Here is a 25,919-nt window from a genome sequence, read left to right as displayed (position 1 = left end):
CCACTCTGCAGCTGCCCAGTTCTGAAAGCAATGCCATCGCCAGCAGCAGTGCACAAGTAGCAGTACCGCAACCTCCCCTACACTAACCTTGAAACCCCCCACCCCCACCCCACTCCTTTTTGGGTGAGGACCCCTACTGTTACAGCACTTGTGAAGTTGCAGATTTAAATAGCTGAAATCATGGAATTTGCAATTTTTAAAATCCTATGACCGTGAAATTGACCAAAATGGACCCTGAATTTGGTAGTGCCCTACCCATGTGTTTATCGTCTTGGATATAGAATCAACAATATGGAAATATATTTATTTGTCTGAATTAATTTGCTGGTAAGTAAGATGAGATTTTTTTTTTTATTAACTGTAGGTTGCCTGTGGCTATGCACATACATTAGTGCTAACAGATGAAGGTCAGCTGTATGCATGGGGAGCCAATTCGTATGGTCAGTTAGGCACTGGCAATAAAAGTAACCAGTCTTACCCTGCACCAGTTACTGTTGATAAGGACAGGTAATATTTACACTATAATATTCAGGTATTAATCAGAATAATCATGGAAGTGCTGCGCAAAATCACAGTGACTTTTTTTGATAGAAATCACTTGTAATTGCTAGCTATGGTTATTTCACAGACCTAAACCTGAAGAGATTCTAATGCTAGCTGACATTTACATCTGTAAGTTAAAATTTGACCTCACTAGAAATATGTGCATTGCCATGATAAATAGATATGAAAGGGAGACTACAAATTCTGGGGCTGGCCGTTTCCTACCTCTCTCTCTCCTTCAGCTGCATCCTACTTCTCAGAGTATTTTATGAGTTTTAATTGTATGCTGTCATTGGTGCTGTGCTGCCACTTCACTATACTGAGTCAACCAAAAACAAGGCTTATCTTTTTATAATTTATTTGCTACATTAATAATAGTTTATTGTTAAAATTGATCAGACAAAAAATGTGGAAAAAGTCATAAAAGTGGATTTTTACAATTTGCCTGTAGCTCTTGCATTAAATACTGCTTATATGTTTTTATAGTCCTAGATTAGTAAGGCGAAGGCTAGAGGGAATAAAATTATATTTCTGCCTGAAAATTTAGCTATTTCAGATTTCTCAGTCTTAGATCCTGATAATCAGTAACAGAATAATTTCTATGGCTATCAGTGGAAATGTGTATGTGTTCCTTACTAGACTATATTAGGGTCTTGTTGAATAAACCATTTTGGTTTTTCTGCTATTAAAGACTTTAAAAAAGTATAGTGCTACTCTTACAGTTGTTTCTGTCTCCAACTGCTAGAAAGAAGAGGTAATTGCTATATACTTTTGTGTGGTGTTATTTCCTCTTAATGTGTTGCTTTTTTCAAACATCAGTATTTATTTTTTGCTTAAAATATTTTTGATGCAGTCCAAATATATTTAGTACCTTTTAATAAAAAAGTATTATATTGCCTTCATTGGTTGTTGGCCAGATCCTGTGTTCTTTATGACAATGGGAGTGTTACCTCACACTAAGGGCTGCAAGATTTTGTCTTAAATATATATATACACAACTTCACCACTAATCAAACAAGTTGTACTTCATACTGCAAAACAGTGGATTGTGTAACAATTAATGTGATGGGAGTTTTGAAAACCTGAAGATCAACCTCTAGGGTTAGTGAAGCATCTTAACATAGCTAAAGTGAGGGGGGTAATGTTCTTTAATTAGTGCTTTCCTTGGGTCTAGGTCCTTCATTTGGAACATGTTCTAAAAAATGGCCTACAGAATAATTTACTACATGTGCATACATATTAGTTAGAAGTAACGCTAAGAATAGGTGTAATATTGTAATGGTTGCACTTTGATGTGATTTTAATTAAATAGTAAAATATTCTATGATAAATTTGATTTGCTGTTTTCAGGGTGAAAATTGAGAGGAGTAACTAGATGTCGTACATGTACAAATAATGAACAACCTTATTTTCAGTTGTCTTGCATGCTATGGAAATATTTTGTCATCTGTGGGGGGAGGAGAATGGATGGAGGGTGGGAATATATTCCTATAAAACTTGAAATGCATGCAAGCCTACAGAAGTAGATATGTGGGAGTAAACTTTCTCACTGCACTTTGTCCTTATGCCCATGTTTTTGTTTGCTTGTGAATTTAGAGTTATAGAAATTGCAGCCTGCCATTCTGTTCACACTTCTGCTGCTAAAACCCAGGGTGGCCATGTGTATATGTGGGGTCAGTGCCGTGGCCAGTCTGTGATTCTTCCACACCTTACGCACTTTGCCTGCACAGATGATGTGTTTGCTTGTTTTGCCACTCCTGCTGTGACATGGCGTCTCCTATCAGTAGGTGAGCTTACCATGTTTGTTGTTGTTGTTGCATCCTAATCTTTTTTTTTTCTTTTTTTTTTTTTAATTTGATGCATAAGAAAGGATAAATGCATTTGAAAAATACACTTTAGTTGTATTTTCCAGTTTAAAAATTTAAAATTAACCTACAGCCTGTGGAGCTTTTAGTTGGCTTTGCTCTGGTTTCTCATTGTCTCTCTCCCCAGGTCTATCTACTTGGAGTGCATGTAGCAGTCTCAGCCTTGGCTGATCACGGTCTCTCTCTCAGGCCTCTCTGCATAGAAAGATTTCACAGTCTTCACCTGTTCTCCTTGTGGGTTCTTTACTGTCAGCTTGTGGCTCTTGTGGGAATGTCCATATGCACTGACATATCAGCAAGATTTGTGTCTACGATCACAGTTATTTCATTCACTGTCTCTAGTGCCAGCACTGGTGCATGCACCTCCTATGCATTTGTGCTATCAGACAACTACTTCTCCTGCCCATTCTTGGGACTCCTGCATCTCTTCCTGCAGTGTGTCCACCTAATCAAAGGGCAAAATCTTTTTATATTGTCTGTAACAGGTTGAGCACTCCTGCTGGTCAGGCCGGGAATTAGCTCATTCCAGCCCCAGAGCACCTCCAGCTGGCCAGTGTCTCTCCTGCTGTCATTACTTGTCTTTCATTATCAATCTCCACCACTATTTTTCAGGCCTCCCGGCCCATGGTGCCCCTTCTGGGTACTCCCCGCAGCAGTACTCCCACACTTGGGATCCTCTCCTCCCCAGGGAACCCCAAGTCCCTAATCTCACCTTGCCTTAGTGACCCACTGTCAGTCTTCACCTAGCCCAGGGATCGGTGACCTTTGGCATGTGGCTCTCCAGGATAAGCACCCTGGCGGGCTGGGGCAGTTTGTTTACCTGCTGAGTCCTCAGGTTCGGCCGATCGCGGCTACCACTGGCCTGAGATGATGAACTGCAGCCAGTGGGAGCTGCGATCGGCCAAACCTGCAGATGTGGCAGGTAAACAAACCGGCCCGGCCCGCCAGGATGCTTACCCTGGTAAGCTGTGTGCCAAAGGTTGCCAATCTCTGATCTAGCCCCTTCCCTCAGACGCAAACTGCAGTCTGAAGTGGTCGCTCTCATTGGCCAGGGGGTTGGACCTGTTGCCTCTTCCTCTCTTGGCTGCCTCCCCACAGCCCTAGTACCTCCTCCGGCCCGGACAGCAAGGCCTCAGCCTGGGGATTTTCCAGGTGGGAGCTCACCCAGCTCCTCCTGCCCTACCCCAGCACTGCACTGTCCAAGGTACCCGTTTCCTCTTTCAGGCAGCCAGGTCCATCCCTCTCTAAGGCTGGAGAAAGACCTTCTGGAGAAAGATCCAGCCTGGCCCTGATTGACTGCCTCTCAGCCTTTTCTGGTTGTCTCCCAGCCCTAGCCCTCTCCAAGAGTTGGCTTTTAACCCTTTCAGGGCTGGAGTGGGGTAACCGCCCTGCTACATGGCCCACCTCTCCACAACAAAATCAATTAAGCCTTTTCCATCCTTTGCCTGGAGGGGTTTCTGTGGCTCTTCCTGCAATTAGGCGCAGCAACTCTGTCTTTTCCCCCAGTTACCCAAGGGCACAATGTCTTAAATATCCCATCTGTACGGAACCATAACGTCTTCTCAGCCAGGCCTCCAGCCCACTAGATCCCTCTTGTCTGCGCAGTACCTCTAAGTGTTGCCACTTCTTTCCTGCAGGATTTGTAACAGGTTTTGTTGCTGCTACTATCGCCTAGCTAGCTGCTGTTGCGGTTCCAGCTGTTCCTGCAAAATGAATGTCTGCTCCACAATCTCCTTAATAAAATTCTTGCCCTAAATATACCCTGAGATCCTTGGGACCCTACGTTTCTTCACCCTGAGGCCCTTGCTTCCTTTCCCCACAAGTGTTGGGCTCTCTTTCTACATGAGATTTTTTTGGCTGCTGCCTCCTGCACTTCACACTTTCGAAGCTCTCCTGTCCCATGGCTAAAGGAGGGATCACCAAATCCCTGCTAAATTGAGAGGAGGGTGAACCCTGTGTCCAGCTCCGGCCCTGGTTACTATACTCCAAGTCTGCTGTTTTCCGCCTCTCACATCCCCATAGTGTGGTTTCCTCTGTTGACAGGTCAAAGATCTTCCCAGGCAATGCCTCTTTATGTTCCCCAGTTCCGTACACTTCAAACACCCTACCCCTGGGACTTCACTTTTCTTGTCCTTAGGCTGTGTTTTAGCAGTCTTTTTAACTACCATTGGAGTCTGTGGCATCTGAATGCAGAAGTCCTGTGTAACCCAGACCACCCTGGATGTCTCAATACTCAGCACCTGCCAGTAATCCCTATTGTCTCTATTACTCTAGGGGCAAACTGAACTTGCATGCCCCTCTTTTCCACAGTATCTGCATCCCCTTAGTGCAGTGGTCCCCAAACTTTTGAGGTTCATGCCCCCCCTTACCCTGTCTGCGCTCCCCACCTCCCAAGAGCTGGGAGCAGGGTATGGCTTCAGGGGGTGAGGAGGACATGGACAGATGTAAAGAGGTTGAGGCTGGGGCCATAGTTGGGGGCAGGGCGAGGCCGGGAGCAGAGCTAGGGGAAGGACAAAGCTAGGTGGTGCTCCCTTCCCACCCCCCATGGGGGCTGGCCTGCCCCCCCCAAAGGTGAGCCCCATAGTTTGTGGACCTCTGCCTTAGTGGGACCATCTGACCCTTTTTCCTTCAGCATCTGCAGTGGCCAGGCTTCTTAGGGCACTGCTGTGGCTGTGAGTTCTCTTGTTGCCCTTCAGTCAGGAGTTGAGTTTCAGCAGAGCTGTGCTGCTGCTGGGCTAGAACGCTTATGAATTCCTCTATTGTCCTCTTGTTTTAGGGGTTGGTTTGAAAAGACCCCACTTCTCGTACCAAGTTGTGATGGGAGATGCTCACCTCTCGTGGTACTGCTATCTTTTTTCTCCTGCTGCCCTCTTCGGTTGTCGACCTTGCCTAGTAGGTCTTCAGTGGCTCAGCCCTCTGGCAGCCTTCTGCTCTTCAGTGCAGTCTTTCTAGGCAGGCCTGGAGGACCCACCTCCACTGCTTCTTTTATGTTAATAACTGCTACAGTTACCTCAACAACATGTCAATACAAGAAAAAACATTAAGCAAGTACTTTTTAAGCAGTTAGTTATTGTGATGAGGCAAGGCCAGATGGCTACAGTAAAGTACTGAGAAACAGGTATGTTAACCCCAGGCTAAACAAATCCCTAGTACCCTGGTAACGAAATGGCAGTTGCTCCAGGTTAATCAAGGCACCTAGAGCCAATTAAGACCTTTCTAGAAGGCAGTAGAGGTAGCTACTTTAATTAGAACACCTGCAGCCAATCAGGGCACCTGGGTTTAAAAAGGAGCTCACTCCAGTTAGGCAGAGAGGAGCCAGAGGAGAAGGAGCGTGTGTGAGGAGCTGGGAGCAGGAAGGCAAGGAGCTGAGAGTGAGAGAGTGTACTGCTGGAGGATTGAGGAGGACAAGCGTTATCAGGCACCAGGAGGAAGGTCCTGTGGTGAGGATAAAGAAGGTGTTTGGAGGAGGTCGTGGGGAAGTAGCCCAGGGAGTTGTAGCTGTCATGCAGCTGTTNCGTTCCACAGCGCCCTGGGCTGGAACCCAGAGTAGAGGGCGGGCCCGGGTTCCCCCCAAACCTCCCAACTCCTGATCAGACACAGGAGGAGCTGACTCAGACTGTGGGTTCCACAAGAAGAGAAGATCACTGAGGTGAACAAATCCGCCAATAAGCGCAGGACCCACCAAGGTGGAGGAGGAACTTTGTCACATTATACAGATGTGTTTTTGCAGAGTCCGCAGTCTCATGGACTCTGACACACACACACACCAGATGTCAAATATAGATAGACTTCCTGTTTTTCAGAGACACATACCCCAGGATATCAGAGAGGACACAGTCAGGCCTACTTCTCATGATCGCCCCTCCCTCTTGGCTTTGCCTTAGTGATGCTAAGGCTGGTAAAAAGGCCTTATAGCTGCTACTCTTGGCAATGAGCAATATAATTGATAGTCCATCCCAGAAGTTTTCAGTGCCTTGAGTACCTGGTTGGATGCTAAAAATGCCCCTCATTGTATCTTGAACATCCTCTAGGGTCATGTACTTCAGTATGGCAGTTCAGAACCTCCCTTTGGTTGAAGGGATTTCTTGGTGTTCTGCTTTTAAACCTACAATCTCAGTATTTTCCTTCATTTGGAAATGAGTCTGTTGATCAACCATAGCATTTTGTCCAAGGGTTTTTGGTGCAGGGTATGGAATCACCTTGGCTCAGGCAATCATATCTACTAAGTTTTTTCTCTGCTGCTTTTTTTCAGTCATACTTTTTTCAGGAAAAAAACAGCTAGCCCAAGCAGAGTCTTGGGCTTTGAAGTATACTTGGAGCACTGGCTACATTTTTCATAGTGCTGAAGCACTCTTAGACTGCTTCAGCATTAGAAATGTGACAACCTTTTGTAACTATTTTCTGCTTGAGGAGCTCCAATAATCTAGGCAGTGGGTTGTCCTCCTCTTCTGCATAAACAGATAGCTCCACCAGTTAGCTTCAAAAAGATTTTTAGTGCTCAGATTTCCAGTTAGTAAACTGTCTTCTCTCTCTCCAATGTCTTTTCTGCCTTCAAAAGGATTGGCTACAAGATGCCCTCTGGAGTTAGATGCTTGCCATGTGAAGCAGGAATGATCCCAGGGGTAGCAAATCCCGTGTACTACTACTGTCTGGGCCCCTCTCTCTTTTGGGAAAAGAGAGATTCATTGAAAATCTCCTGGTAGGCAGTGGAGTTTACTGGAGGGTACTGCTGAGCTCCATCTGATCCTGAGGGCTGGAGGTAGCGACCTGGAGGTATAGTAAGAGGGACTAGGAGATAGTTCCCCCATCCAGCCCTACCCGAACTTCTTGTCAGGCTCATGAATTTAGCCTTCACAGAAGCCAGGTCAGAAAGAAGCTTCTCTCTGTCCCTTTAGATGGACCTAGGCTGATAGGACTCTCCACATTGGCAAGCCTGCTCCCAGTGAAAAAGGTTCTTTACACGACTCTGTTTGCCTTCTCTCTCCCTCACCGCCTTCCACTGGACTAGCAGAGGGCAGCATTGCAGGAGCAGGTTGAGGATCAATCAGGAGCTCTCTCTACATATCTACTGCATTCCCTTTTCCTGGATCTTTCAGCCTAAGTGGTCCATGTGTAGGTTATGCTCCATCCACATACCCTTTAGAGCTGAATGAGAAATGTTCCTCATACAAGGAACACATACAAGGACCCTGAGGTGGGGAAAATGAAGAATTTGTTACCCCTGCACAGTAGTATGCCAAGCCATTATTTATAGGGTTGTCAAACTCTTAAAAAAATAATTACAGTTGTGAGATTTAAAAAAATATCTGTGGTTAATTGCAGTTTTAATCTCACTGTTAAACAGTAATAGTATGCATCCAATGAAGTGGGCTTATGCTTATGCTCAAATAAATTTGTTAGTCTCTAAAGTGCCACAAGTACTCCTGCTCTTTTTGCGGATACAGACTAACACAGCTGCTACTCTGAATAGAATACGAGTTTAATTTTATTATAAATATTTTGGATTTTTTTTACATTTTCAAATACATATTTCAACACAGGATACAAAGTGTACAGTGCTCACTTTATATTAGTATTTTTATTACAAATATTTGCACTGCAAAAAAGAGGATAGATTTCATCAGAGCTACTGTGGACTCCCTAACCGCCAGAGCCTACCTGCCCATGGAGAGATTCCATACTATGTCCAGTCTAATCTCTACAATACAGTGGAGCCAGCAGATAACCGCAAGGACCTGCTTACAACTCCTGGGCCATATGTTGGCTGTTTGTCACTTTTCATGTGAAACTGCACCTCCAGTGTCTTCAGATGTGACTGAAGACACTGTGTGCACCCCAAACAGAGAGTCTCTCAAAATGCATCACAGTACTTCTGGCCTCTCTCAGGTGATGGAAAGTCTGTGTGGGAACCCCATTTTCATGTTACCCACCTCTCAAATATCCACACAATAGATACTCCCTTTTTGGGATTGGGGGCTCACCTCCAAGGGGCCACAGCCCAGGACAAATGGTCCAGACAAGAGGCCACATTCCACATCAACGTCTTCGAGCTATGAGCCATTCGATATGCTTGTCAACACTTCCTTCATGGTAATGCTGGACAACAGGGCAACAATGTATTAAATCAACCACCAGGGTGGACCAAGATCCCAGTCCTTATGTGTAGAATTGCTAAAACTCTGGAACTGAGGCATTTTCCATCAGATAGAAATCTCAGCAGTCTGTCTACCAGGCCTCCAGAGTACAGCTGCAAACTCCTTGAGCAGGAATTTCTGTCAGGGCAATGAATGGGAGCTCAACGATTCTGTCTTCATGTCATCTGACATGGGGTCTCCCAGAAGCAGACCTCTTTGCTACCCTAATCAACATGAACTGTTGCCTTTTCTGTCCCAAAAAAGGATATGGCCTCAACTCACTGGGATATGCCCTGATAACACATTAGCCCCATACCCTGCTATGTGCTTACCTGCCTCTTCCTCTAATTCTTAAGACCTTGCTCAACTGTGACAAGAAAGTGTAAGGGTTATCCTCATAACACTTGGCCAAAACAAGAGTGCCACTCAGACCTCCTTCACCTCTCTGTGGCAGCACCTCTTTACTTTGACAGGAGATCCCTCCTGAGGGGAAACCAGGGACCTGCATCCATCCTAGTCCCTCATCTTTGAACCCAAGAGTGTGGTTTGCAAGTGTGGAGTTAACCTGTTCAGATAGTGTCCAGTCAGTTCTCCTATCTAGTAAGAAACCCACTACTCACAGATCTTACCTTCAAAAGTGAAATCACTTCCATTCCTGGTGTTCTCTTCACTCTTCTCAGGCATCATAAGCTTTGTTTTCCAAGATCCTTGACTATCCGTTGGATTTAAAGACACAAGGTCTCTCAGTGGGCTCAGTCAGACTACATTTTGCCTGTATCACAGCCTTCCACTCACTCATCAAAAGTGTCTCAGTTTTTGCTTACCCTGCTATGACCAGATTCCTTGAAGGCTTACACAACGTACTTCTTCCTGTATGGAACCCAGCCCTCCAATGGGACCTTAATTTGTTTCTCAGTGTTCTGAGGAAATCTCCCTCCAAACCAATGGCTACCTGCTCTCTCCTTCACCTCTTCCTCAAGACTTCATTCCTTATAGCCATTGTTCGGCTAGGCGAATGGGAAAACTAGGTGCTCTCATTGCAAACCCATCATCTTCTACAGACATAAGGTATACTACATCCCCATCCTTGCTTTCTCCCTATGATCTCTTTGGAATAACATATTAATCAGGAGATCCATCTACCAGTGTCCAATCCAAAGCCTCATGCCTCCAGGGAGGAAACCAGCCTACAAACACTAGTTGTCAGGAGGGCTCTCACCTTATCTTTTGCAGAAAGAATGAAGGGACAGCCCATTTCCACGCAAAGACTGTCGAAGTGAGTCTCAGGTTTGCATCCTAATATGCTGTGAGATTGCTCAAATCCCCCTTATTGAGTGACAGCACACTCCACATCTATAGCTCTCTTAAAAGATGTTCCCATAGCTGAAATCTGCAGGACTTCAATTTGGTCCTCTGTCCATATGCTTACCAAGAACTACGCTTTCTTACCTGCTTCCAGAGCTGACATAATGTGGTCCTCTGAACGGTCTTGGATCTGCCTCATCAGCACCCACCTTCACGTTAAGTTTGGGATTCTCCTATAATATAAGCATTCATGGGGACATATACTTGAGGGAAAGGGAGAGGTTACTTACCTATACAGTAATTTCTGTTTTTCAAGATGTTTTGTCCTTATGGGTGCTCCACCTCCTGCCCTCTTTCCTCTCTGCTGAGGAGCCTCTGGTTTCGCAATTGAGAAGGAACTGAGTGATGGCAGGTCTGCAGCTCCCTATATGCCCTTGTATGGGAGCATGAAGAACTGCTCTGCCCAGGCATGGGCCCACGGACATTGATTTACAGTCTCCATTCGAGAGTACATGGGAGCATGCTCATCCCATGGTGGAGCACCCACAGGGACAAAACATCTTGAGGAAATCAAAGTACAGATAAATAATCTCACTGTCACCTTAGCTATTGCCTGTCAAAGGGGTTGATTAACTACAGCGGTGGAAAAACCCTTTCCGTCTCTGTAGCAAGCATCTACACTACAGCAATACAGTGGCACAGTTGCAGTGCCATAGCTGTGCTGCTGTAGCATCTGTAATATAGACAAGAACTTAGTTGTATGGAGTCTACATGATGCCCAGGAGTCAATGATTTAAGTACGCTTAATGGTTTCATAATACCTCCACAGTGGGTTTGACCACAGAGAGGGTGTTCTGAATAGGTCTTAATTTATTTGCTGGGAATATCAATGCACTTGATTGCTCTTAAGCATGCAAGAAGGTAGAAACCATAAAATGAATCCTTTGCTCTGTGATTTTTGTGTTTGTAAATTATGAACAAATATTAAACTCTGACTGTATCATACTTAAGGGTACATCCTCTCAGCACTGGGATGTGGCCCTAGAGAGAATAGATATGTTACAGAAAGATGCATCTAATTCCTACTAGCAGAGCTGATCAAGCACAGACCTAGGTGTATAACCTTTGTCTTACAGCCTGTACCATAAGGGGGCAACCTTAGGTGTTCATTAGAGCATTGCCTAAATAATGAATTTAGAGAGGCCAGATGGGTGAGGTAACATCTTTTGTTAGACCAACCTCCGCTGGTGAGAGAGACAAGCTTTCGAACTGCACAGGGCTCTTCTTCAGGTCTGGTAAAGATACTCTGAGCATCACAGCTAAATGCAAGGTGAAACAGATTGTTTAGCATAAGTAGTTAGCGCACATTTGACATGGATCAGGGAAAGCACTTATTGACAGTGAAAATACCTTATTTTTTAATTGAGAACATTACATTTTAGTATATTTGTATGCGTTACTTTTTTAAAAAGTGTAACTGTATAGTCTTGTAGTCTGCAGAACTGTAGAAGATACTTGTCTTTACACAATCACAATTCAGAGGAAAACAAACTCTCCCTAATGTGCTAGCTTTAAATTTTTATGCTCATGCCCTCTACCTTGAAGTATCAAGGCCAAGTTTAGATGTAAAATTAGTTTATAGTTGAAAACTACATTATGCTGTAATACCTCATGTGTCCACATTACTATTAAATACAGATGCCGCAGTTCTTTTGAGAGAGGCCATATTTTAAGATATATGTAAAATAGGTTTTTGTGTCTATATATAAAATCTCTGACTTTTTCAGGCATGTGTATCATAGTCTTCATTCTGGAAATTACCAGAATATCTTGCTTGGCTCCTTAATTTACTCATATCAGGAAGTACAGCACACACGACACAACCATCCCTCAGCCCTGCCTTATATCTAAATAGCTATTTTCTATACTCTTGTTCTCCTGTTGCTGAGTATCTCTGACAAAAGTCCTGCAGTCACACTGACTTTCTTCACTACAGGTTCACTTTTTTTCCTCTTTTAGTTCTGCCACCTTCTTAGCCAAACAGCTTTCTTTCTCCTCTTATTGAGTCTTGCACTTACAATCCCAAATACTTTTTCACCACATTTGACTCCTTCTTTAAACCTCCACCCTTCTGTTTCCTGCTCACTTTCAGTAAAAAATCTTGGGGATATCTTCAAAGAAAAAAAATCAGTAAGATACAGAGGAATCTCTCCACTCCACTTTTTCCACTATATCCATAATGCACTCACCTCTGTCACTGTTGCCCTGCTCCTCCAACCCCTCTTTCTGCCCAGGTGACCTCATCTCTTCTCCTCTTGTAACTTTCCCAGCTGTGCTCTCACTCCCTCTTTTGGTGTTCTCCTCAACCTCTCTTTCTCATCCAGTTCCTTTTTCTCCCAGTACAAATATACTTTGGTCTTCCCTATTTTAAAAAAACAAAAACAACCACTCTGGACTCTTCCCCTGCTAATACTCAGTGTCTCTTCTCCTATTCATCATCACACTAATTGAACATGCTTTCTGCAACCACTGTCTGGAGTTTTTTAATTTCCATCTTGACCATCTATAGTCTGCCTTCCATCCTCTATACTCCACTGAAACTACTCTCACTAAAGTCTCTCATGACCTCTTTCTGGTCAAATCTCATGGATTGTATTCTGTCTTTGGGTTTGTCTACAATTCTGGCTAAATCAGCACTGTTGCGATTGATTTAGTGGGTCTCATGAAGTCAAGCTAAGTCAATGGTGCACTCTCCTGTCAATGTCCGTACTCCACCTCCCCAAGAGGCAGAAGGTAAGTCGGTGGGAGAGCGTCTTCCTTCGACATAGTGCAGTGTAGACACCGCTGTACGTCAACCTAAGTTACATCGACTTCAGTTACGTAACTTACATAACTGAAGTAGTGTGACTTAGGTCTACTTATATCATTAGTGTAGAACAGCCCTTTATCTTCCTTGACCTCTCTGTGGCTTTTGACACCATCAACTGCTCCCTACGTCTTGACATGTTGTCCTCTGTTGACTTTTGTGGTTCTGTCCTCTCATAGTTCTCCTTTTACCTCTCTGATTACTCTTTCAGAGTCTCATTTGATGAGTCATTCTCCTACCCTCCCCATGCTCTATCTGTGGGTGACCCTCAAAGCTCTGTCCTTAGTCTCTTTCTCTTCTTCCCATCTTTATCTGTTCTTAACTGCAAGCATGGTTTTAACTACCATCTTTGTGTGATGACATGCAGATCTTCAGTTCTACTGATGAATTATCTCCCTAGCCTGTCTTTCTGACATCTTTTTGGATGTTCAGTCATTCTCTTAAGTGAAACGTGTCCAAAACTGAGTTATTAATCTTTTTTCAATCTCTCTTCTATCTGCACTTTTGCCATCATTGTGGACAACACCACAGTCCTTTTCACTTGGGCATATACCTTAAGTGTCAATTTTGGCTTAGCCCTCTCACCTAGACCCACATATTCAGATCATCTTAAAGCTTGCTGCTTTTTCTTTCATGACATTTCATGGTTTTTCCTCTGCTCACACAACTAAACTCTTGTCCGAGCCCACATCATTTCACATCTTGACTATTGCAGGCTCCTCTTTTGAATACTGCAAACTTGCTCCCTTCAACTCTTTTTCAAAATGCTGCTGCTAAAATAATTTCCCTGGCTCATTTCTGTGACCACGTCATCCCCCTCTTTATGTCCTTCCACTGACTCCCTCTACACCTGTGCATCAAATACAAGATTCTTGACTTTATCTTTAAAATGCTTCATAACTTAACCCTACCTTTTTTCCTCTGGCTGACCAATTCTATAGAGGTCAGCAGGTAATATTTTAATGACACACATTTATATTTGCAAATAACTCTGTTGTTCTGGCTTCCACAACAAAATGCTGCAGGCATTGTTTTGATCTATAACATATCAGTTGAACATCAGCCCTTCCAAGGGGATATACTTGTTACATCAGACAACAGTGAAGGTGTGTTTTGTCCTATTCACTAAGTTGATGAGGAAACAGCAAAGCAGGCAAAGTGTGTGGTATTTTTAAATGTTGTGATAAATCTGCTTAATGCACTAAGTTATATAAATTTCAAACTCAATCTTCTAAAACCATTTGAGTTTTCCTTTACCTATAAACATCTACTTTTAGCTTGTCAGTTCTTTTCAAAAATAAACATATGCAGATACCAGCTGTAAAAAGTTGAGCAATTATTTATTTTAATCTTGCAAAGAAAGTATACACTGTATTTTTTCATATATTACTGGTATATATTCTAGGAAAAGGTGAGGAAGTGTAAAGTTTTTATTTGTATGAGTTTTAGCTGATGGTATTTGCTCACAAGTAGTAGAGACCTGAGTGAACTATGCGGGCCATCCTAAATGAGAGCCAGTAAAACTTTTAATCACACTGTCATATGATATATATGCCACATTACAGAAAAACTATTTTAGAAATGTTTTATTCTAAAAACATCATTTGGAATTTTTTATTTATTTTTCTGCTTGTAAATCCAGGTGCCTTAGTTACCTTGAGTCCAGCTGTATAAATCCAGAGGTTGCCATAACATCCTTTAAAAATAACCTAAAATACTACTTCTAGATATCAAAATGTCCTAATAATATCATAATATCAAATCCTGTGTCTCAGGCCCTTCCAGAGCTAATGTTAAGTCTTTAGGTCCCATTGGGGCAACTGGGTATCTCCCATTTCCAAAAATATAAAATTCCCACTTGCCTTGTAGGCTGCAAGATATCAGACTTTAAATCTGTGACATTTATGTAGAGAAAAGCTGTTACTATCCCTGGGAAGAGGAGGAAATATGTTTATGACAGTTTTGTTTGGGTTGGTTTTTTTTAAATGGCTATTTGAAGCTGCTGAAGGGCTGAAGTATTAGAATTAGTCCATGAGAAATGGATTTGTGGACAGACAGCAGATGAGGATATCAAGGCTATATGATAGACTTGTCACAGAGGTATCACAGAGGACTGTAGTGTGTGTGTGTGTGTGTGTGTGTATATATATACACACACATGCATAGACATACAGAATTTAATATATGCAATGCTTTAAATATAATCACAGAAGCAAGCTCATTGTTCCAATAGCTGTATAGAATTGTTAATGTTTATCTGTAAGGCTGTTATATTGAGGACACTTCACCTGCACTTATGGATGGATGTATTCACTTGTTTTGCTACTCTTGATGTGAAATGGCATCTCTCATAGTGGAAGTATTTAAAACAGTGATTTTTTTCTTTTTTAGCAGATCCCAATATGATTTTATGTAGCTGGTACATAAAAATAATAAATAATTTGAAAAATAAACATTTTTCTGATAAAATAATATTTTAAACAAGTAAAAGTAACTGGTAATATGTACTACCGATTGTAACATTAAACTTCTAAGACTGTTGAGTTTTTTTCTGGATGGTAGGAAATATTCCTATGGTATGGTGAAACTTATCTGAGATATACTAGATGAACCTCTTTTTAGGTTGAGATACGTATTTGTTTGGAGTGGATAGTCATGTAGGAATTGTAGTAACATAGCCTTTACTCCCTGTTCTAGAGGTCCATAATCTAACACAGGGGTCGGCAACCTACGGCATACGTGCCAAAGGTGGCACACAAGCCGATTTTTGATAGTACGCGCTGCTCTGGGGTTCCAGTTGCTGGCCCATTGCCAGCCGGAGTCCCAGCCGCCAGCCCCCCTCAGCCCGCTACCAGCCTGGGGTTCTGCTCACCGAGGCCAGCAGGAAGCTGAGCGGGGCCAGCTGCTGGGACCCCAACTGGCAAGGGGCCGGCAGCCAGAACCCCAGGCCGGCAGCAGGCTGAGTGCTACTGGCACCCCAGACTGGCAGCGGACTGAGCCACTCAGCGCCCCCGCGGCCCTGCTCAGTCTGCCACCAGCCCGCTGCTGGCTGACTAAATGGAACCCCAGACCGGATGCGGGGTTGGTAGCTGGAACCCCAGACAAGGATCCCAGGGAAGGGTCACACTAAATTGATAAGATCTGCATTTTAATTTTATTTTAAATGAAGCTTGTTAAATATTTTTATAACCTTGTTTACTTTAAACACAACAATAGTTTATTGATATAATATAGACAGAGCGAGACCTTCTACAAATGTTAAGGCACAGAAAACCTTAAATTACAGTGAATTTGGCACACCACTTCTGAAAGGTTGCCGACCCCTGCTCTAACATTACTGTTGTGTTACCGGTCTTGAGTGGAAGGTTGTGTTTATGAACAGCATTGGTTTCCTTGATATGCTGCCTTAAAGCCAGGAATCATGAGATATGGAACATTGTTATTTATTCATCAATAACTCTTAAATACTGTTGTTATCTTAGAACCTGATGACCACCTAACAGTAGCCCAATCACTGAAGAAGGAATTTGACAACCCTGACACTGCAGACTTGAAGTTTCTAGTGGATGGAAAATATATTCATGTTCATAAAGTCCTTCTCAAAATTAGGTAAGGAATAATATCAGCACTTCACTCATGCTGAGTACTACTGTTTAATGCTGTTGTTCTTTCCTGTATGATTATGAGCAGGCCTTATGCTGATAACCACCTGCTTTTCTAAGTATTAGCCTAATTTCCTCCTCCTGTTCCTTTAGATCCAAAAATTTCATAGCACACTGCCTAATCCTATTGCCTATATTCTTTACTTGCTCTCCTCCAGTCTGGCTTCCACTGTCTTCACTGCATCTAAACTATCCTGATCAAGCTTGTTAAGACCTTTTCCTTGCTAGGAAAAAGGAGCACTTACCTGTCTTCTTTCTCTGCTGCCTTCTCCTTAGTTGATCACTCTCTCCTCTTTCCTTTCTTGGCTTCGACACCTGGGGCCCTCTGATTCTCTCTTCCTTCATCTCTTCTTTGCCACCCTCATTTGTAGCTCTGGATTCTCCCCTCTCACCCAAGAGTTCATGTTTTTCAGGTTTCTGTCCTTGGTCCCTTCTGTCCTCTGTTTCCACCTGGCAACATCATCACCTCCAATTGTTTCAAGTGCTGCTTCTCTGGATGCTTCCCAAATGTACATTTCTACTTCCAACCTATCCTCTTCTGTCCATTCTCACATCCTGTATATGTTAGTTATTTCTTTAACTAACTTGGTGGGCCTGAATTTCAGACTGACCTCCCTTTTTGTGTTCACAACTATCTGCAGATTCCAAGCTAACTGATTGATATGCAGATGTTATTAAGTTGTGTAAATTCCATTAAATGAGTCTGCATGTTATTGTTAGAACAGATTTTCATATGATGTTATTTGTGGAAGCAAAAAGCATAGCAAATTTTCAGAATATCTTCAAAACTGGTTGCACAGTAAGTTAGTGGCAAAACTGGAAATAAAATCCAGGTCTCCTGACTCCCACCCCAGTGTCCGGTTCACTTAGAATACCAGGTGTCATAAACAGATGGTTAAGGGTTAATGCCTCTTTTACCTATAAAGGGTTAAAAAGTTCACTAGCCTAGCTAAAACCTGACCAGAGGAACCAATGAGGGTACAAGATATTTCAAATGGAAAGGGGGAAGTTTTTCCTTTGTTTAGAGTTTCACTTTCAGCTGGAGTGAAAAAGGTCAAAGAACCAGCCTCTTATCAGAGTAGTAAGTTTTAGAAAGGTATAAGTAGGTTTATGTTTATTTCTTTGTAACCTGTCTTATGCAATTAGAAGTAGAATCAAATTGGGTATTTGGATATTTTTTTTGTGTAACTACATTTGTGCCCAGGGGAACATCCTCTGTGTTTTGAATCTGTTGTCTGTGAGAGTAGCGGATATGCTATTTTCTCCCAGAGGGTTTTCTTTTACCTTTCTTTTCTTTAATTAAAAGCCTTTTTCTTAAGACTTGATTGATTTTTCCTTGTTTTTTAGATCCAAGGGGATTGGATCTGGACTCACCAGGGATTGGTGGGGGAAAAAAGGAGGGATGGTTAATTTCTCCTTGTTTTAAGATCCAAGGGGTTTGGATCTGTGTTCACCAGGGAATTAGTGAAGTCCCTCAAAACTACCCAGGGAAAAAAGTAGTGCTTGGAGGATTTTGGCAGTGATACCAGATCTAAGCTGGTAATTAAGCTTAGAAGTGTCCATGCAGGTCCCCACATCTGTACCCTAAAGTTCAGAGTGGGGAAGGGACCTCAGAAGGTCATGTAGTCCAACCCCCTGCTCAAAGCAGGACCAATCCCCAGACAGATTTTTGCCCCAGATCCCTAAATGGCCCCCTCAAGGATTGAGCTCACAACCCTGGGTTTAGCAGGCCAATGCTCAAACCACGGAGCTATCCCTCCCCCATGACCATACTATTTCTCATCCCATCTCCACTCTCTTGCTAACTCTTTTTTGCTTCATCCTCTTTAATTTTACAATAATTTGCCCCTTCCTGACTAATGTACCTCCTAGGCCAAAACCTGCTTCTTGCCTTGATTGCCATCATCGCTTCTCCATCTTCCTTTTCCTCATCTTGAATCCTTTCACTGATTTCCTGGATGTTACTGCATCAGATTCAAGCTCCTTGGCTTCACCCTAATTAATCTTGCCTCAATTTACATCTCTGCTCTCATTTCCTAGTACTCCACTACTTCCCTACATTGTTATCTTTTCTCCATGTGCTCCCTTCATCTCCTGCACTCTGATACACACCTTCATTCTGCTATCTTTGCTTGAAATGACTTGTTCTTCTTCGAGGAATGTTGTCCACACAGATTCCACTCTAGGTATGCATGTGGGATCAGATTCCTTTGAAAGCCATGTCTGCTGGCTGCACCCCAGCATGCCCTTGCATTGACCAAAGCCAAGGGTATGTGATCAGCCACCATTCACTTCCATCTTACCACCTGTGACTGTGAGATGGAAAGCCTTCAGTGCCCATGCCTCTTGACTATTTGATGCACCTTGCTTTAGGAAGTGTTTTCATGAAAAGTAGTTGGTTAAAAGTTTAGAGTTTTGTCAAAGACAAAAGTGTTAGAGAACCTTTCTGAATTCTTTGTAGATTTTTGTAAATAATTGCCTTTTCTTTCTCACCTTCAGGCTCAAGATAACTGCTTGTTAATTGCCTAGACTGGAATCTGTGTGGACAATCACTTAAATGAGAAAGAACAGTTAACCTGCAGTAACTGTGGTTCTTTTTCGAGTGCTTGTTCATGTTGATTCCAGTCAGATGTGCACATGCCACATGTACAGTTGCCGGAAATTTTTCCCCCATCAGCTCCTATCAGGTCGGCTGTGGAGCCTCCTGGAGTGGCCCCTTCATGGCACTCAATATATGACCCTGCTGACCCAGCATCTCCTCAGATCCTTCTTACCACCTGTGACGATTGTCAGAACCGCGAGTGGCTTGCTTACAAGTTCTACTCGCTTCCCCTAGCTTTCTAGTGTAGGGTATGTTAATAATTTATAATTGTTCTGGTTTTTATTAGTTAGTAGTAGTTCTGTTAGGAGTGGAGGATTTCCCTTCCACCCCGACCTTTCCCCTTGGGGACCTTGAGGCATGCCTCGATCCCTGGGGTTCAAGACCTGCAAGTCCTGCAATAAGCCCATGCCAATGGCGACCCCCACAATGCTTGTGTAAAGTGTCCAGGGGAGGCTCACCAAGCCATTAGGTGCAGGATTTGCAAGGTTTTTCGACCAAGGACCAAAACGGAGTAGGATTTCAGGTTGAAACAGCTCCCTATGGAGGCAGCTCATAAACCACAGCCAACCTCGGCGCAACAAAACCCGACACTGAGCACAGAGACACAGCACCACCAACCCCCGTACCTAAGACTGTGGGAACTGCCTGGCACCTGTCCCACTCTCTGGCACTGCATAAGAGCATGCCAAGCAGGGTAGAGGCGGATCTCCTGAGAGACCCTCCCCTGCAGTCATGGCCAATGGGGCACGTCCCAGAGAGGAACACCCGGCCCCAAGACCTGTGAAGTTGGCTCTGGGGACTTCAGACACGCAAGGTGTAGCATTGTGCCCGGGACAGTTGGATTCCTCAGTCCATATGGTATAGGAGGTGGGGCCACTCCGGACACCTTCAAGGCCAAGCAGGACCTCATTGCCATGACAGCACTGTGGTCTCCGAGTCTCCATGACAAGTCCCCTGTGCTGCTGAGAGTGCTACTGTCCCGCGACAAGCCAACAATGGTGCGCCCACCTGTATCTCCAGGCCACCGATCCCTGGCACCAATCAAATTCGCGGCACTGGTCCCATGATCGTCGGAGGTCCCGCTCCCGGTGCTGATCATCATCGTGTCTCTGATCCCGTCGATACAGACTGAGGTCTCAGCACCACTCCCCTTCCTCACAGCACCACTCACCTGCTCAACTCCAGTTGGCATCACCTGGCCCTCTAGATCCCGGTCTCTGTCCTCAGAATGCAGGGTCTAGGTACTTACGCTGGAGCCAGCACCATTCAGCACATTGACAGCCCAACACGGGGTACAATGCCATGGTCACCTCAATTGCAAGGACTGGCACAATGGTCTTTTTGGACCTCTTGGGCATATCACCAGTCCCAAGGTACCTTGTGCAAGGGCTCCTGGTATTTGGCATCCAGGCCCAAGCTGCCAATGGCCATAGCCACTGCCCCACACCCAGAAGTTCTGAAAGGATTCCGGTTACAACACCTTCACCAGCATAGACCCCTGCCCCTACAGTGGAACAGGGGATCATTGACCCAGAACAGCAAGTCGAGCAGGAGGTCCCCATGGGCCAACAGGCCCAGGATGACCCAGTTCCCCTGCCTGAATCCTCATCCTCTTCCCCGGATGAGGCAGTAGCGGTAACTTCGGTCTCAGGATGACCATCCATAGATAGTCGTGCCCAACCTACTCTGCAAGGTGGCACGGAACATGGGCTTGCAAGCCGAGGAGGTGGTGGAACACAAGGACCCAATGGTGGACATTTTGGCCCCAGAAGGTCCATCTCGAGTGGCACTGCAACTCATTAGGACCATTCAAAACAACACCAAAACTTATGTGGCAGACCCAGGCTTCCATCCCCCCAGTGATCAAGGGAGTACAACACAAATACTTCATTCCCTCCAAGGGATACGAGTATCTATACTCCCACCCACGGCCCTGCTCCTTGGTAGTGTTTGCGGTTAATGAATGTGAAAGGCAGGGGCAGCAGGGACCCACAATTAAGTCCAAGGACTCAAAAAAACTTGACCTTTTTGGTAGAAAGGTCTACTCCACGGGGGGTCCTACAGCTCAGGATTGCTAATCAGCTGGCAGTCCTGAGCAGATATAATTTTAACTCATGGAACTTCATGCTCAAATTTAAGAAGCTAATACCATCAGAGTCCAGGGATGAGTTTGGGGCCATTGTGGAGGAGGGCAGGACAGTGGAACGGACCTCTTTACAGGTCTCGCTGGACACTGCTGACTCAGCGGTGAGTGCCTTCGCCTCTGGCATAGCCATGAGGAGACCTCATGGCTTCAAGTTTCAGGCCTGCGCCCCGTGGTCCAACAGATCCTGCAGGACCTGCCCTTTGATGGGACAGGATTATTTGCGGAGCAAACAGACTCCAGGCTACACAGCCTAAAGGATTCAAGGGTAATGATGAAGTCACTGGGGATGCATACCCCTGCTATTCAGTGAAAACGCTTTAAACCTCAACCTCACCCTAGGCAAGACTATTCTAGAAGACAAGGTTGGAACTGGAGGCATAAGCCGTCCCAGCCCTCATCATCACAGGGCCAGGCAAGCACCTCCTTGGCTTCCAAGCGGACGTTTTGAAGGTGTGCCCGGGACCGATGTGCCAGACCGTATACCTGAACCTCAACCCTGCTTTCAGAATCGTCTATCCCACTTCTACTGTGCATGGTCCCAAATAACATCGGATCGCTGGGTTCTCCACATGGTAGAAGTGGGATATTCTCTCCAGTTCTGCTCTTCCCCTCCCTCCCATTCCGCTTTTCCATCCCTCTTCAGGGACCCTTCTCACAAGCAGCTCCTTATCCAGGAAGTGCAATTACTCCTCACCATAGAAGCAATGGAGGAAGTTCCTCAGGAGCTAAAGGGGAAGGGATTCTACTCCCGCTATTCCCTAATACCCAAGGCAAAGGGGGGTCTCAGACACATTCTAGACCTCTGCAGTCTCAACAGATTCATGGTGAAGTTGAAGTTCCGCATCATTTCTCTGAGCACGATTATTCCTTCCCTGGATCCGGAAGACTGGTATGCCGCCCTTGACATGAAAACGCGTACTTTCACAAAGCTGTTCCGCCCACGCACAGACGATTTCTGCGCCAGCCACAAATACCATCAGTTCATGGTCAACAGCCCCCTGAGCATTCACCAAGTGTATGTCATTCGTAGCAGCCTTCCTTTGCAGGAGGCAGGTGCAGGTATATCCTTCCCTCGATGACTGGCTACTCAGGGGACACACCAGGGAGCAGGTGGAGTCTCAAGTCTGACTAGTCAGAGCGACTTTCTAGAGGCTGGGTCTCCTGCTCAACATGAACAAGTTGTCACTGACTCAAAGAATAGAATTCATCAGTGTGGTGCTGGACTCGGTGCACACAAGGGCGCTCCTGCCAGAGACCTGATTTCAGGCTATGACAGACATTATCCAGATCCTCAAGAGGTACCTGACCACTACCGCGAGGGGATGCCTAAGTCTCCTTGGTCACATGGCAGCCTGCATTTATGTGGCACGGTATGCCAGACTGAAGCATGCCAGAGTGAGGCTCAGACCACTTCAAGCATGGCTCATGTCTATATACCATCTGGGGCGCAACAGCCTGGAATCAGTGGTCACAGTACCAGAACAAGTATTTGAGCCCCTCCAATGGTAGCTCAACCCTCGCACAGTCTGCAAGAGAGTCCCCTTCAACATTTCCCAGCCCTTCTTGTCTCTAGTAATGGACATGTCAGCTCTGGGTTGGGGGGCACATCTGGGAGAGCTCCAGACACAAGGATTATGGTCCCAAGATGAGCTCTCCCTGCATATCAACATCAGAGAGCTCAAAGCAGTATGGCTAGCATGCCAAACCTTCCTATCCCGGCTCCAAGGCCAGTGTGTGCGGGTAATAACAGACAACACCATGGCCATGTTTTACATCAACAAGTATGGTGGAGCCCGCTCTTCCACCCTATGTTGAGAGGCCTTCAGCTATGGGAGTTCTGCATAGCCCATTCCATTCACCTGGAGGCATTCTATCTCCCAGGTGTGCAGAATGAACTAGTGGACCATCTCAGCAGATTGTTTCACAGTCACGAGTGGGCCATCCATCTGGATGTCATATATTCCATCTTCCAAAAGGTGGAGGTTTCCCCAGGTCAATCAGTTTGCCACCAGGAACAACGGGAGGTGCCCAATCTTCTGCTCCTTTCAGAAACACAACCCGGGTCCGATTTCAGATGTGTTCCTGCTCCCTTGGGCAGACCATCTCATGTATGCCTTTCCACCATTCCCACTCGTGCACAGAGTACTGCTGAAAATCCTCAGAGACAGAGCTGTAATAATTCTGCTGGTTCTTTCTAGACTCATGGGCTAACCCTTTGAGCCTATGGGCTCCTGCTCCCTTTCTTACCTGTCATGGGATGTCGCTTTCCTTGTGGCGATAACATTGGCGAGACGAGTGTCGGAGATTAAAGCTTGACATCAGAGCCACCGTATATGGTGTTCTACAAGGACAAAATCCAATTGCGACCCCATCCGGCCTTTCTGCTGAAAGTGGTGTCTTCCTTCCTAAGTTAAATATTTTCCTCCTACTAATTATTGTTTGTTCATAAAATAAACATCAACTTCTTTACAGGTAAGTAATCCACAGATCCATACATTTGGCTACAAGACAATGGAACATCAGATTAATAGCTTCATTAAGCCATATTAACTCAAGGTATAACTATTATCACACTTGGCTAAGAGGATAACATGCATGAAACACACCATTGCTGAATGCTTCCCTTTGCAAGCATTATCATGAGTGCCTTACTTTTAAGAGATCCTTTTTATTGCTGAATTTTTATAACTCAGTGGCATTTTTTTTTGCCTTCTTCTGTAAGTACTCCTAAAACTAAATTGTAAGATTGATGGCTACTAGCATGTGGTGGTAGTGGTGCAATGGTGGGCAGGCCCTGTTCAAGTGGGAGAGGCCAGAGGCATTCTGCCTACAGAAAAAGATGTATCTATGGGCACTTGGGGGTTGTGTAGATGAGAAGCAACTGCTATTCCCTTTAAAAGACACAGCGTGCACTCCCCCCTTTTCAAATTCCTGACCACAAATGCAGAAGAGCTAAGGGGCTCTATCCGTGTTCTGCTCTGTTGAAGGTTACTACCATTGCTATGACCCCCTTACCTTGTGCTCCGAAAACAAAGGTACAGGATTTTGGCTGCCCCTTCAAGTCCCACATCCCTGCACAACAGCATGAGAGAAACCAAATTATAACTCCTGAGTATTTTATTGATTTGTGATTTTATGTTTATATATTTTATGACATGAAAAATGCATAACATACAAAGCAAAATATATATAGACAATTTAGACCAATATAAAAGGAAGGTAAAATCATTGATAAATAAGTAGAGTTTTGTTTTTCATTTATATGGTAGTAGTGCTCTCTGTACCATGTAGACTTATGACCAGATAATGTGCCTGCCTCTGAAGATATAACAAGTATAGCAGGCTTACTTGTAAAATCTTCTGACTAAAAGAAAAGCAAATTCTAAGATGGGGCATATAGACAAGATGATGGAGGAAAAAAAGTCAGATTAAATTGTGTTTATTCTAGGACAGGTTTTTAACAGGGGGTGGATAAAATGCTTGGTTACTCAAGAATCTTCAAAACAATCCAACAGATTTAACAACTGATTCATTTGGGCACTGTCTTTCCAGTATTTTTGGAGCCATGGCTCAGTAGTTGAGTGTTTGGCTGCAGTATTGTAATAACATTCTTTTAGAAATTGGAAAAAGAACCTGCTTTCCAAATATGTTAGATACTGTTGTATGGCAGAATGGGGGATTATAAATTCAGTTAAAATGTATAATACAGATATTACAGGCATAATCTGGGTCAGAGGTTGGCAACCTTTCAGAAGTGATGTGCCGAGTCTTCATTTATTCACTCTAATTTAAGGTTTCGCGTGCCGGTAATACATTTTAATGTTTTTTAGAAGGTTTCTCTCTATGTCTTTATATTATATAACTAAACTAGTGTAGTATTGTAAAATAAACAAGGTTTTCAAAATGTTCAAGAAGCTTCATTTAAAATTAAATTAAAATGCTGATTTTATGCCACCGGCCGCTCAGCTCGCTGCTGGTCTGGGGTTCTGTTCACTAGGCTGGCAGTGGGCTGAGCAGGGCCTGCAGCCGGGACCCCGGTTGGCGAGGATCCAGCAGCCAGAACCCCAGACAGGCAGCAGGCTTGCAGGGCTGGTGGCCGGGACCCCAGACCAGCAGTGGGCTCAGCCCACTGCTGCTCACGGGTTCCATCTGTCAGCTCCTGCCAGCTGGGATCCCAGGTGCTGGATCTGCTCAGCCGGCTGCCAGTCTGGGGTCCCGACCCTGTCCACATACAGTGCGTACCTACCTTCTCCCTGGTTCTGGCCCATTCTCTTCCTCTCTCTGCACTGAGCTGAAGTGGGAGTGCGCTGAGCACAGGGCTGGAGGTGAAGGATCTGGCCAGGAACTAGAATGAGGGAGGGGGCTCAAGGTTGGGACAGGAGATTTGGGTGTGGGGCACTTAGCTGAGCTACTCCCATTTGATGCGAGGGGTGCAGGTGGGAATGGGGGGGGCATGAAGGAGCTCTTGTTTGGTGCTCAGAGTGGGGGTTGGGATGGGGAGTGTATGGGGTGTGGGAGGCGCTGGGTATGTGAGGGGGTGCAAGAGTCAGGGCAGATGGCTGGGGGCATGTGAGAGGGGTGCAGGTGTCAAGGCAGAGTGGGAGCTGGGTATGTGTGGGGGTGCCGGAGTCAGGGCTGGGGTCACAGGGTGGGGGTGAAGGAGTCAAGCAGAGGTCTGGGTGTATATGAGGGAGGTACAGGGCTCAGGGCAGAGGGCTGAGACTCCCATGCCTCATCCAACACCTCCCTGCATGGGTCACGGCTCAGGGCAGAGGGCTGGGTGACTGCCCCCCTGA

The 25,919-nt window shown here is 44.8% G+C and overlaps 1 protein-coding gene across 7 annotated transcripts in view; it reads left to right on the top strand.

The window, feature by feature from the left end:
• Positions 1–25,919, top strand: part of LOC116829365 (RCC1 and BTB domain-containing protein 2) — an 87,111-nt gene that overhangs the window by 46,686 nt on the left and 14,506 nt on the right. For all 7 annotated transcript variants that reach the window (XM_075061592.1, XM_075061595.1, XM_075061594.1 and 4 more), the window contains 3 exons: positions 365–507; positions 2,140–2,330; positions 16,196–16,322. In XM_075061592.1, coding sequence (XP_074917693.1) covers positions 365–507; positions 2,140–2,330; positions 16,196–16,322 — 461 coding nt within the window. The remainder of the gene's footprint in view (positions 1–364; positions 508–2,139; positions 2,331–16,195; positions 16,323–25,919) is intronic.

Source organism: Chelonoidis abingdonii, chromosome 1 (assembly GCF_003597395.2).
Source record: "Chelonoidis abingdonii isolate Lonesome George chromosome 1, CheloAbing_2.0, whole genome shotgun sequence".
Taxonomy (NCBI): domain Eukaryota; kingdom Metazoa; phylum Chordata; order Testudines; family Testudinidae; genus Chelonoidis; species Chelonoidis abingdonii.
This window is presented reverse-complemented; position numbering and strand designations above follow the sequence as displayed.